This window comes from Rutilus rutilus (assembly GCF_951802725.1).
Source record: "Rutilus rutilus genome assembly, chromosome: 9".
Taxonomy (NCBI): domain Eukaryota; kingdom Metazoa; phylum Chordata; class Actinopteri; order Cypriniformes; family Leuciscidae; genus Rutilus; species Rutilus rutilus.
In genome coordinates, this window is record NC_140223.1 from 36,542,350 (window position 1) to 36,556,957 (window position 14,608).

At 37.9% G+C, this 14,608-nt stretch overlaps 1 protein-coding gene across 1 annotated transcript in view; it reads left to right on the forward strand.

Annotated features, from left to right (window-relative positions):
- The window catches only part of gjd1b (gap junction protein delta 1b), a 29,229-nt gene extending 17,071 nt beyond the window's left edge, over positions 1-12,158 (forward strand). The window contains exon 2 of the mRNA XM_084419127.1: positions 9,839-12,158. Coding sequence (XP_084275253.1) covers positions 9,839-10,682 — 844 coding nt within the window. The 3' untranslated portion in view covers positions 10,683-12,158. The remainder of the gene's footprint in view (positions 1-9,838) is intronic.
- The last annotated feature ends 2,450 nt before the right edge of the window (positions 12,159-14,608 follow it).

Sequence of the window (14,608 nt, forward strand, 5' to 3'; positions counted from 1 at the left end):
AGAAGATCTAAAGTGGACTATCAAAATAATGTGTTACCCAATAAACTCCCAACTCGAAGTTATTAAAGTCCCCCTGTGGTGAAAATCCAGCTTTTAATGTTGTTTATATGTCTATGTGGTGTTTTTAATATGCTTTAAGACAAACTATATGCAAATTCACAAGTCAACACCATTGCTGAGTATTTTCTCCTTAAAACCGGCAGTGAACCAAAGACAGTCTCAAAAACACGGTTTGAAATCACTGTTGTTTCTGACGTCACAAACTACCTTGTAACCAATCAGATCAACGTGTGATCGTTAGCGAGTGGATCTCTGAGCTGGTGTGAGTGAGTGGAGGCGGGGCTCATAGAACAGTGTATAATAAATGAGGCAAGGGTGTAGACTAGAGTTACATTCAAGCTATTTTAAGGCAATAAGAATTTTATTTTCAAGGAAAAAAAATAACAAATGTAATTTTGGTGATCAAAAAAGAGTTTTAAGGAATAAAATAATTTACTACAGGCGGACTTTAAATTTTGTTTTGTACATTGCCCGTTATACAGAAATGAATGAGACCTCAAATGGTGTGGCTTCAAAGATATTTAAGAATTATGGTTGAGGCAGATATTTCCAAGTGAACCAGATGTTTGTTGAACCATCACTTTTGATGCACTCTGATGTGATGTAAAAACAAGTTGTGGTTTGAAACGGCTGGGCCCTTATATTTGAATAGATGGTCGTTGGCCAGAATGTGCGGCAGATTTAATGCCTTTGGCTTGTAAGACTAACAGTGTTTCTCTGTAAGAGCAACAGGATTGACTGTCTTGCATGCATCTGCTAATTATGAATTTGTCGACATTTAGGAGTACAATATACAGTAGTGGCCAAAAGTGATGTCCGGAGGGAATATTTGTTTTTAATGCTAATTCTAAACTTGGTTATGATATTTGTCTGACAAAATTATTGGACAAAAAATGCAAACTAAAGCTAACGGTTTTATTTTACTATGCATAGAAAAACAAAATGCTAATTTATTTTAATGATTATCTTAATAGGCCATGATGAATTATGCATTTGATAACCAATATAATGTCTATATAACCTTGGTTCTTTTCCAAAGACGGTGACTTGTACCTCTACACAAGACAAAGCAGACACTTTTATTTTTCACTTTGTTTTAAAAATGACAGTGTATTTAAAATTTGAATAATACAGGTTTGTTGTAAATGCAATTTTATTATATCTTTTAGATTGCATGAGCAGACCAAACTTTCAGACCCTGTGTAAAGTGTGTTAATGAGTGTGTTTAAATAAAAGTGTTTTTGCTAATTATATGTCATATGTAGTGTAATGTAACTTCTCGTTTGTAAATAAAACTTCAGTTTTCTCTTTGCTCTTTTTTTTTTATTCACAATTGACTTTTATCTTTGATATTTACAGTAAATGTGCAAATTACATCTATCATTTTAGCCGTTAAATAAAGGTCATTAAAATTGGGATTATTGGGAATGTTTCCTGATAATATGGTGACATTAAATTGTAAAAAAAAGTCACAAAAAATATTATATTTAGCTACATTAAGTAACATTTTGGCTTATGTCTAAAGAACATTTATTGAGGTGTATGAGGTGTATGGTCTTTATAACAAATACTATTTTTTTTTACTTTGTTTTAATGTTTTTATTCTTAAAAATAATAAATATTTATCTCAAAATAAATATAAATATAAATATAAATATCTTTGATTAATAATCAATCAAAATGTAAGGTTTGAACCAAACGACAGATATAATTTGAGAAACTCACAAATAAATTTGGCTGTAACAAATGAGTTTTTTTTTTTTTTTTTTTACTTCTTTAATTTAAGCAGTTTTAAAATAGCCCTAAAATGTATTTTTGGACAGGAAACTAATGAGAGGTGAGCCAGACAGGAGGAAGATGAAAAGAGATAGGAAGAGAGAATGTGAGGGGAACTAGTGAGGAGTTGGTGGGGGTTTGGGGAATAGATAATCCAACGCTATTGGATGGCATTAAAGAACTCGTAATGCAGGAATCCCTCTATTGGCGGCAATGCAGATTAAAGGTTGTGGGTTTGGCATGTGGTAGATATTATATAATTCATCCTCTGATTAAATTTTCACCACACTGGCAGTTTTTCTTTTATTATTCACTAAAATCTCATATTATCTGTCAGTGTTGTGTGTGTCTGTGTACATGTGGAATCCCCTGCACAGTTTTTCCTTTCTCCATTTCCCAGCATTGGACTCTTCTGATCAGTCTTGCTTCCTACTCTGTTAACCACACAAAGACAACATACTCCTACAAAGTGCACAGTGCTTGCAACGAGTTGCATAAAAGCATAAAACAAAGAATACATTATCATTACACACCTTGGCAAAGTCACCTCAGAAATGTAATCTTTGGTGAGTTTGGATTTCATGTGATGAAATATTAGGGAAACCTGCAATTGAGCACTACTAGCAACATGTGATGTGCATTTGTTTTTCTCTAAGCATCAATCATTTTATGATGTTAAAGTAATGTTAATGTTAAAATATCCCAGTTTAATGTAATGAAACAACTACAAGTAAACAATACGTGTTAGTCATTTGTAGCTGAACATTATCGATGTGTGGTGCTTTAAAGAGGAGGAATTTAAAGAAACTACTTGTCTGAAGTCACCATTTATATAGCACTTTTTACAATTCAGATTGTATAGAAGTAGCTTTACAGTGATAATAGGACATCAGTGGAACAAAGACTGTTTTGGCTGTACAGCAGCCCCAGAAGAAAGTCATTGTCTAGTTTAAGTAGGTTTTTGATTGATTCATTTCCATTATAAAAATCATTAGTTATTAACTTAGGGGCCGCTTACAGGACACTGTTTTTAACTGAAAACAGAAACATTTTAATGCATTCTGGCTGTTCATTTACACGACACCGGTGTTTGGTGGCCTGAGAACGCAAACTTTGAAATAGTTTTTTTTTTAAATGATGTTTTATAAACAAAGTTCGGGAGGAGCACGTTCAAATAATCAATCAATCAACCAATCTATCAATCATCTCATCAAACAATTACCATGTCTACCCTATCAGCATGAGAGGAAGCATATATATATTCACTCTTGTCAACTCACCTAACTTCCTTGACAGTTTTCAGCATCCCTCCACCACCCCGACTCCTCACCCTTGGCTTGTTCTTTCACAGCCAGGAATACGGGGGGAGTACTCTGGGTTCGGGCCGAATACCGAGCCCGGAGCCCTCTCCTCGGACAGCACGCCAAATACGCATTTATTCTATCTGACTTATTTGTAAGTGTGATCTAGTGAAATAACTTTGAAACAAGTTTTGAAAACGATACCGTTATTATCTCTGTGTAAACTTCAAAAACGTGAATCTGTGAAAACGGTGACGGCGTACACATGCATATTGTGTGTTTACTCTATAGGTATGAATTGATATAGGTATGTGCGTTTGAATGTGTCTGTGCGTGGGCGCAAAGTCTTCCTTTACAAAGTGACATCGCCAAATTACAAGTTTCTGCGGATCCATGAGAACGGGAATCATGGGGGTGTACTCTGGGTTCGGGTCAAATTCCGAGCTCGGAGCCTTCCCCGGACAGCACGCCAAATACGCATAACCTTTACTCTGCTTAATCATATGTAAGTGTGAACTTGTGAAATTGTTAATGTGTTATGTGTATGCCAGGTTAAAGAGATGTGTTTTTAGTCTATATTTAAACTGACAGAGTGTGTCTGCTTCCCGAACAAAGCTAGGAAGACCGTTCCAGAGTTTAGGTGCTAAATAGGAGAAGGATCTACCGCCAGCAGTCGATTTTGATATTCTAGGTATTATCAACTGGCCAGAATTTTGAGACCGCAATAGACGTGAAGGACTATAATGCGTTAAGAGCTCGCTCAAGTACTGCGGAGCTAAACCATTTAGTGCTTTGTAAGTAATAAGCAAGATTTTAAAATGTATACGATGTTTAATAGGGAGCCAATGCAGAACTGGGCTAATATGGTCATACTTCCTGGTTCTGGAAAGAACTTTAGCTGCTGCGTTTTGGACCAGCTGGAGTTTGTTTATTATGCGTGCAGGGCAACCACCCATAATAGTATTACAATAATCTAGTTGAGGTCATGAATGCATGAACTTCCTTTTCTGCATTTGTCATTAAGAGCATATGTCGTAATTAGGGGTTCAAGCATGAAATGCTGAAACCCTATTGTAATGGTAAGGATTTTTATTTTTTTTCTTCCGCCGTAAAACGCATCGTGCAGGCCAAACCGTAAGGCCTAGAGACTTGAAACCTGGCCAAATGGTAGACCTCAATTTGGGGAGAACCTATCAGAGTATGACCCCGATTGGCCCATAGGTGGTGCTACAGCAACCAAAAGTACAAAATCGCTCATAACTCTTAGACCGTTTGTCATAGACTCAAGTGTCTTACACCACGTGATCCATGGCTCAAGTCGGACAAAATGTATCTCCAATTTCGAAAAAAGTTCGCAAAATGATCGTTGTGGGAGGAGCCTATTTTACTAAAATGGCTATAACTCAAGAAGTAAATGAAATATCTTCACCAAACTCGGTACACATGTGTATGAGTTCACATATCATTGGATAGATCTCCTCATCCTGAACAACTTTGCCTCAAGAACCATTGCTGTCAATCAAACCGTTCATTAAATATTCGCGAACATGTTAAAAACCTAAAACTCAATGAAATGAAAACTCAGAACTTCACAAAAATGGGTGGGCATATGTGACACAACATAGTAAACAATCATGCAAACTTTTATGGAGATCGGACATAGATGGCGCTATAACTGTAAAAAAAGCTTTGAAAACCATATATTTCCTATGGTAAATTGCCTGTATTGGCTGTAAATGGACTTTTCCATCTATTATTTCAGTGGTTAAATGCTTGCTAAATAAAACTTAATGTCTTAAATGCTTATATGCTTAAAGGCCATAAATGCTTGAACCCCGATAAATGCTGCTTGCAGCTTTAATTTAGATTAGTGTTTTCAAAAGTATGGACTTTGGTACCAAGTCGGTACTGAAATTAAAAAAAATGTGACGATACCAGCATTTCCCTCTAGCATTTTGAGCGGATTCTTAAACACCTCTGATTGGCCACTGCGTTCACACCATCCTTCCTAATGATCTCCCAAGGGTAGCATGCACAGGGTGAAAAGCAACGGTCCTAGTACTGAGCCTTGTGGTACTCCATACTGAACTTGTGATCGATAAGACATTTCTTTACTGCTACAAACTGATAAAGGTCAGATAAGTATGATTTAAACCATGCTAATGCAATTCCACTAATGCCAACCTAATTTATGAGTCTATTCAAAATAATGTTATGATCTATAGCAGGGATAGGCAACTTCGGTCCTGGAGGGCCACTGTCCTGCAGAGTTTAGCTTCAGCCCTGATAAAAACTCACCTGCTTGTATCTATCTAGTAATCCTGAAAAACATTGATTGCCTTGTTCAGGTGTGGAGTTCACTCCAGGACCGGAGTTGCCTATCCCTGGTCTATAGTATCAAATGCAGCACTAAGATCCAGTAACACTAATAGAGAGATACAACCACGATCAGATTATGTATGTGAAACAGAGGCCAGATGGTATGAGCTGAGCAGGGAAACCTCACTCCCCTCAGCTCTGAGCTCCAATTTTGTTCATCTTGGACATGAATGATGATATTTTTAATGAAAACTGAGAGATTTCTGTCCCATGAAAAGGTTTTATCATAATATATTGCAGCATCACCTCTTTTCTCACAGTGTCTGAAATGGTTTGAATAATGATTCAGTCTCTCTAAACCCTCCCTTCTGAGAGCCATTCACAATCCCTTTAACTGTTGATTATCACAAAACTTTGACCTGGGTGTACGTTTTCCCCCTGTCCAGACATGAACTCAGACTGAGCCGAGAGAAACAGAGAACCACTGCTGCTGATTGGGTGCAGATTTAAGCTGGTGCAAGCTTTGACCTCACAGCTGGATAACAGGAACATAGTGCATAAATCATAATTGAGGGCTCCAATCACATAATTCACTTTCCTGATGTGACACTTTCTACAGAGCAGAGAAGCAATTAAAATCATAAAGTGAAATTTAACTGCAAAGCATTCAAAGATTTAAAACCTACATTAATATTCAGAATGTATGCAGTTTACTTTCTATAAAGAGATAACCTCATATCAGAATTGAAGTCAACTCATTTTGGGCTCTTTTTGTGTGCTGATTCTGATTCCAGCTGACAGACAATATGGGACAAACATGATTAATGGAAATAATGTCAGGGAAAATGTTTTTAAGGTCAGCCTTCGTCAGACTAGGATTTCACATTTTAGAGTCTATAGACACATCTGACAAATATACACACACACGTTTATTTGACATAATGAATTTGGCTTAATTAATCAATAGTTGACGATGAGTAATGAAACCTAGCACCAAGACCATGTTTATGTGATTCTGAATCAAGATTAAAGGCTTGTTCACACCAAGGATGATAAATACAATGATAACGGTAAATATATAGTTCTAGAAATCATTCAAAATATAAGAGAATAACAGAGTCCACACCACAACTATAACAATAACGGCACAGAGAACGGATATCGTTGCAGCAGACGACAAAACTGCAGCAAGTGCTTATGATAAACAGAAATATATTGTCCGCTGGTGTGGATGCAAATATAGTTATTGTTATAGTAATCTTTACAGTTATAATTCTTGGTGTGAACGGGCCTTCAGAAAAAATAGAATGATATCGTCAGCTGATGTGGATGCTATCGTTATCTTTAAAGTTATCATTCTTGGTGTGAATGGGCCTTAAGATTCCTAATATATCGTTATACCACTCGCTTGAATAGATGTTCAAGTGCTGAATTTGATTTAAAAATGAATGAGATCTGAAAAGCGACTACACTTCTGGATGAGGACATCAAGAAATATATGGTAAAAGCCTTTTTGAAGAACATGTTGTTTCAAATAATACCCGAAACAGCATTCACAACCTCATTTCACTTGGAAATGTGATGTATTTCCAAGTAATACATGATATTCAAGAGGGAAAAAAAGAAAATTGCGAGTTGATTGCATTGTGAAAAGTGGGCATGCCATACATCAATGAACCACCAGTGCCACTAGCTGGCTTTACAGTATTTAGAATCAAATCATTATGTTAAGTTTCAAGCAGCTCTCTGTTTAAATTTCTTAGAGGTGGGAGATATGGTCAAAGTCCTTACCACGATATATTCATTTTCAACCACAGTAAGAAACCCCATCATGTTATAGTAATTCTGTCTGAAATCAGAGATGCTTCTACTGTAATTGAAATTAAAGCCATACCCTATATTTTTCAACATTGTTGATTAAATGACTGCTCATTACATTTGGAAACAAGTCAAACTGACATCAGGCTCTTTGACAACTGGCTATTTTTTTTACCTAAGACAACCAAATAGTTTCTTCATTGATGCTTTCTGACTCTCGCTTACAACAAAAACAGCCATTATCTAAATCCCGTAATTACTTTCTCCCACCGGGTGACCGACCATCAGACTTTTCACCTGCGACATCTGATCATATTTTCATTAATACTTTTTTAGAATGGCTTAATCTTGCTTTGAAAAAAAGAACAATATTTAAATCTCTTAATTGCCTTTAAACACTGTATTCCGTGTGTGAGTTTGGTTGAAATGTGCTATATGAACAGAATAACAAATGACAAACTGGTTGCCTGTCACACATCATTGTCATACGGCAATGAGGCCACGCTTTGCAGGTTATTCTTTTCTGTCAATTGCTAATGTTATGAACTGAAAATGAGTATGGATGAGGCTGGACACAACCATGTATCAGAAGGGGTTTAAAAAATAAATTTGAAAGCATAAAATGCAAAGTCCTGAATTAAAGTGTCAGGCATTACACAAGCCTACTGTGAGTAAGAAAAAGGAAGTGATAACATTTACCACAAAGCAGAAAGTACGTAATGATGTGTGCCAGAATATAACTCCATTCGCCATCATTTTACTATTATTTGATGAAGTAATGCTGCCATGACTTCTAGAAAATGTACACAAACATGTCTTTTATTTGAAATGTGCTTTGTACTTTTTGGCCAGGTTTTGTGACTATGTAGCTTTGCCAGGTTTTGTAGCTTTGTTCAGGGAGGCATAAAATATCTGGTTAAATCCATCTGGTTGTCTGTAGTCAAAATGCAAAGCAAAAAAGTATTATTTTTTTCCACAAACTTGATCTATGTAGGGTGCAAGAAATGGAAATGCATTTAAGAAAGTCAGATTTTATTGCAAGCAATTTTGTTGTTGTTGTCATTCAGGACACGACATGACCGACTGTTAACAAATGCAAATCACAGTAGTGTTTAAAGTTGCGTATCTATATTCGCTCAGAGTGAGAGTTTTTAGACATATCATGTGCATAATGCATAATGCCTCTGGTGTCTAATATGCCTCATGAGTTCAGCACAATGGCAAGACGTCAAAATTTCCAGTTTATCTTTTCTGTTGTGTTAAAGCTAAAGTCATTGCTATGGTGACAACTCTAGATATACTGGATATTGAGATATGCTGTCCAAACAACTGATCTGGGGTGCATTTCCCAAAGGCATAATATGCCAACTATGGTCACAAGTTCTGTTGAATGTTGTTGTTAACCATAGTTGGCTTCGGGAAACGCACCCCAGATTTCATCAGTTGCAGAAGGACAGAGTGGATTGTCAGTGCTACAGATCAGATTTGAAAACCAAATCAGTATTGAATATGCAGAAACTGATTTCACCAAATGCAACATGTTCCTGGATCGACATCTTTGTTGATCCTGGAACAACATTCCAATCAACCAATCAGATTTGAGGGACAAGTTTTTTATGTCAAGTTTAGTTTTACAACCAGGGTTAGGTGCTTCTACATTGGTGTTATTCACCTATCATTTCCCTCTGATTTTAGGGATCAGGATTAGGTTTAGGGCTAGGGATATGGTTAGGATTAAATTTCCGGACCGAAATGTTGTTTCAGGATCATATCAATATGTTGCCCCAGGAACGTGTCTAAATCAGGACTGCACTGAATACATGTGCCTAACCTTTCAAGCCTAAACATTTGTGGTTAAAGAGGATGGGGTTGAAAAGCAAGCCATTATCCACCTTTCACTTTGCACAGAATAATCCACAGGTGCTAAATTACAGAACCTAAAAAGAAATATGCAAATACCCTATATAAAAGAGCTACCCTATATACCCTATATTACAGAGCCAATCATCTTCGATGTAAGTGTGTAAAGTCCAAACCCACTCAGTGTTTTACTCCTTCCTTCTCTTACAAACATATGTAATCTCTCTCTTGATCCATCTCTCGCTCTTTCCCCTCAATCAAACACTGGTACAGAAATAGCCCTAACGGTAGTGACAGCTGAGGTGTAAAATCTAAACTGTTGCTATGGAAAAGGGAAGAGAACATATTTTACTGCCATTATGCTACCAAATAAATGAGCATTACATAGACTAGCATTTCCACAGGTTACTGTACCAGCAGTACAGGTTACCATGCTAACAGAGCTTAATAGCACAGAAGGAGCTATAATTAGAGCTTGAGAGAGCAGAATTGTTTCAAAATTAGAGCTCTTGATTAAATGTGCAAAGTTGCTCTTGAAAGTGAAAAACGCACATTTGAATAGCAAATGCGAACATCTGCAATGCTAATTAGCTGGTAGCCAAAATAAGGGAGAAATTGCGTCAGTGGAAGGTTTTGTGTGTGTGTGCGTGTGCGTGCTCTGTTCACATCACACATCAAATTGTCCCTCTCTTTCTCTCCTCCAGGATTCTCCTGACAGTTGTGGTGATATTCCGAATCCTGATTGTGGCCATTGTTGGTGAAACAGTGTACGAGGATGAGCAGACCATGTTTATCTGCAACACCCTCCAACCTGGGTGCAACCAGGCCTGCTACGACAAGGCCTTCCCCATCTCCCACATCCGTTACTGGGTCTTCCAGATCATCCTTGTTTGCACACCCAGCTTGTGCTTCATCACCTATTCAGTGCACCAGTCGGCCAAACAGCGTGACCGTCGCTACTCCTTCCTCTACCCAATCATGGAGAAGGACTACAGTCGTGAGGGTACCCGCAAACTACGCAACATTAATGGTATTTTGGTGCAGCATTCTGACAGTGGTGGCGGAAAGGACGAAGCTGATTGCTTAGAGGTGAAGGAGATCCCAAATGCTCCAAGAGGCCTCCTGCATGGCAGGAACTCCAAGGTACGCCGACAAGAGGGAATCTCTCGCTTTTACATAATCCAGGTGGTTTTCCGCAATGCACTTGAGATAGGCTTCTTGGCGGGGCAGTACTTTTTATATGGCTTCAGTGTTCCTGGCATTTTCGAGTGTGACCGCTACCCCTGCCTGAAGGAGGTGGAGTGCTACGTATCACGGCCCACTGAGAAGACGGTCTTCCTAGTGTTCATGTTTGCAGTGAGTGGGATCTGCGTCGTACTCAACCTCGCAGAGCTCAACCACCTCGGCTGGAGGAAAATCAAGGCTGCCATTCGAGGTGTGCAAGCCCGCAGGAAGTCCATCTGTGAGATCCGTAAAAAGGACATGGCCCACCTGTCACAACCGCCAAACCTGGGCAGGACCCAGTCCAGTGAGTCTGCTTATGTCTGATCTCCATTCATCCAAATATGGCGTCACAAGGAGTCGAGTGGAGAGTGGAATGATGAAATTACAAGGTGCTTATGGTACTTGTGCAAATGTTTATAATGGCGAAGAGGGAGTGGCTCCACATAGCCACACCCCTTTCCCACAAGCCACTCCCTCCCTGTTTATTGCGTATGATAATGTTTGAGGAAGTTTGCATAATGTAAGGCTTCTGGAACAGCACGTGAAGACCAGGCATGGAGGAATTTGAAAGTCTCAAACTGAACAAGCATTAGTGGAAGGGTGAAGAGCGTGAGGTAGCTGATGGACGTCAAACACAGAATGTTATGGAAACAAAAGAATCTGGGATTGTTTTCCCACTTTTCTCACTCTCAGATCTTGAGGAAAGAGGAATGACCAAGAAGGATATTTAGCAGGAGAGCGTAGCATGACTACAACCTCCCACTTTTTCTCAACCGTTGTCACTGAGATGGTGCCAGAAGAGGAATACTGTTTAGGTTTGCTCTCCTGGCAGTGAATCGGCCTAAAACAAACAACGGGTGAGATATAAACATTGTTACAGCAGTGGCACCTTCACTTTGATGTATGATTGAACAAACATTAGCATCGTTTTTGTAATCTCTCTCTGGTTGTCGTACGAGACTAGGAGATGATTATTACCTCTGCGCAAATTGTGCCCTTCCACAAAGACTCTTACGTGTTCCAGTCAAGTATTCCTCTCTCTTGTGGTGCATGAATGTGTGTTTATATGTATGTATGTGACCAAAGTTGAAAGAATTTAGAGACTGCAGATTCCTTTTTGTTCATTTTATGAATATACGTTTTTTTTTTTTTTTTTGTGAAAAGGTTGGTGCCATCAACTTAAATGACTGTTTTTTTTTTCTTTTTCAGATCATTATTTAAAACATATAGTTAAAAGATTATTACAAAGTTAGATTATTTATCTTTATTGGGAAACAGAGCCAACCCTGCTGAAAAGAATTTCCATGCTGGTCCAAGGCTGGTTTATGTTGATTATTGCTGGTGGAGCAGCATAGCCACGGTCTGTGTCTGAAATCGAATACTTCACCACTATATAGTATGCCAAAAACAGTATGCCAAAAGAGTAGTATCTTTGATGAATGAAGTGCGCATTCGATGGACACTTCATCCTCCCAAGAGGCCACAGAAGATGATTTAGGAATGGCAGTGAACTGTCGTAGGTCACGTGACAGTAACAACATGGCTGATGTAGCACGTCAGAATTTCATTCATACTACACACATTCATAGTATATAGAACTTACTTTTTATCGGTCGCAAAGTAAATTCAAATTCAAATGTAGTACCTACTCACAGTATGCGATTTTAGATGCACCAATGCTGTTCACCGGAAAAAAGAAATATGCTTGGTAACCAGCATGGTCTTTCTAGTGAATGTGATTAACAAAGAAAATCTTGTTTGTTATGATAATGCTTGGTGGGGACACCCGTACAAATGATGAAAAAAAAAATGAAAAATGTGTCCAGATGTTTCTATCAGATGAATTTATTCTCAGAAAGCATAAAGGTATCTATCAAAGGCATGTTTACAAAGCTTTATCTGTCAAATGACTTTTGAAATGAAAATCGATGTTCAGTGTGTGTTATTAGGAAAAAGGAATAATTTACAGTGTTTTATTAGCTTTTTCTTCTTGTCACGTGTTTATCAGCATGCCTTTATTAGTAAGAAAAGACGAAGCGTAGAAAAAAATATATGTTTGCATTGCACTTTGTGGGATGGGAAGAGTGGATAAAAGGAGAAACTCACTGTGGGACGGACATTAGTGCTGAGAAAGTGAGCCTTTTGAATTGGTCCATCCTAAATAAGATCAACGATGAGTATGTGCGTGTATGTAGCTGTGATCCCCTGTGTGCCTTTGTTTACACAGTGTGGGATAAAGCAGGGTGTAACGTCTCTAACAAAAGACACAAATTACATTGAGTTGTCATTCAGCCAATATTAGCAGTAGCTTAGGCCCACTAAAGAAAGTACTTGTGCCTACACCGCCCTGACTAACCTCTGCACGTGCACATAAAAAACAGCCCAGTGTAGACAGAACACAGTCAACTAACACAGGCCAGCTCGCTGACATACCGCAGACGCAGAAAACACTGACAGAGAAGAGGCAGAGAGACAGAGAGGAAACTGCAGAGGCCCTTTAATAGCAACACAATGTATCCAGACTTAGGCATGTCTTATAGAAAAGTCTTTCACAGGAAAGTGTGTGTTTATGTTTAGTTGGACAGTTCAGCCACAATTCTGATTCAGGCCAGAAGTCAGCGTGAGTATGGATATTGTCGTTCACATCTAAATTAGAGGTGAGAGGTATAAAATGGGTCACGTTTATGAGGCCTCGCATTCGTTTTACTGCGAATGTAAGCAACTCGTAAATGATCCGTAAACCCTCAGAAGCAAATGCAGACTTTTCTGTGCATGCAACCCTGTTGCTTCCGAGATGAGAACCAGGATTTCTATGCTTACATTTACGCCAGGGTGCAAAATTAACTCTCATCAAGTGGCAAATGCAATTGGCAAGCACACAAATGAAGCTGCTTGCCAGTTTATTAGGAACTGCAAAAGACTGCAATAATCTGAACCTCGATGAAGTGATGATGCAATTTAAAGACATACAAACTGTCTTTAAAAAACAAACACACACACAAACAACACCGGCATTTGCCAGCATGACGAAAAGTTAATTTTGGATGCCGTGTATACACTCTAAAAAAATTATTAAACAGTATTTGGTTTCACTTTATTTTGATGGTCCCTTTAACACATTCTGCTGACTATAAGTAAAGTTGCACCTACATGTCTATTAACTATCATTAGAGTATTAGTAGAGTATTAGTAGACTAGGGTTAGGGTTAGAATACGTTGAGATGTAGTTGCAAAGATACGTATAGTCAGTAGAGTGTCGGAGGTGTTGGAGGACCATCATAATAAATAGTTCGCAAATATTAAGCAGAAAGTCAACTAATACTCTAATGAGAGTTAGCTGACATGTAGTTGCAAAGTGACTCATAGTCAACTAAATGTTCAAAAGGGACCATCAAAATAAAGTGTTACCCAGTATTTCTGTAGCATAGAACTAAATCTTTTTGAAAAAGGTTTGGAAAAAATGCCAGTGAAATATAAAAAGATGTATTCTCTGAAGTCTGCTTATCTTAACCAAATTCGGTTTGGTAAATTAATCTTGTTTTAAGGAGGCTAATATGAAAAACAAGACAACATTATTTTTGCAGTGGAAAAATATGAAGAAACTCAATTTAATCAGAACAACAACAAAAAAATAACACTGTGCAATGGCTGAACGAAAGGTTCAAGTTCGATTGTATATCCTCTGCAGATTTAATAATCGGGACCAGTTTAACATGTAAATTATATAGTTATTTTTGTGTGGGGTAAAAAGGAAATGCATCCCTTCTCTTGGGACCAAGCACATCCTATATATCTGTCTCTTTTTAGTACGCTGTACCTTCTCCTGAAAATCCCAGTTCTTTTATCCTGATCTAAGGATATAGTATCTCTACCAAAATCATAACCTCTGTAACTATGCAGCGTCAAAGGGCATCTTTTACAAGCGTATTATTTTCAAGTGCAGTTCAGAGATTATGAAGATTGATTCCCCAAGTGAGAACTTCTTCATGTGCTTGCATTAATCCACTCTTCTCCTCAGTCTATTTTCAGAAATCCTATATCCAAGTTTAAATACTGGACGAAAAAAAGAACAATGTCCAATTTTTGTTTCTTCTTTTTATTTATTCCAGCTTGTGAATTATGTTTATGTGTGTTACTCTTTTATACCGTGCTGTAATATGAGGGTTAACCGCAGGGGGTATTTAAAGACCAGAATTAGGATATGAAGTAAAAATGTGGCTTTACTTGCCAAAGTTATATGCAACTTCATA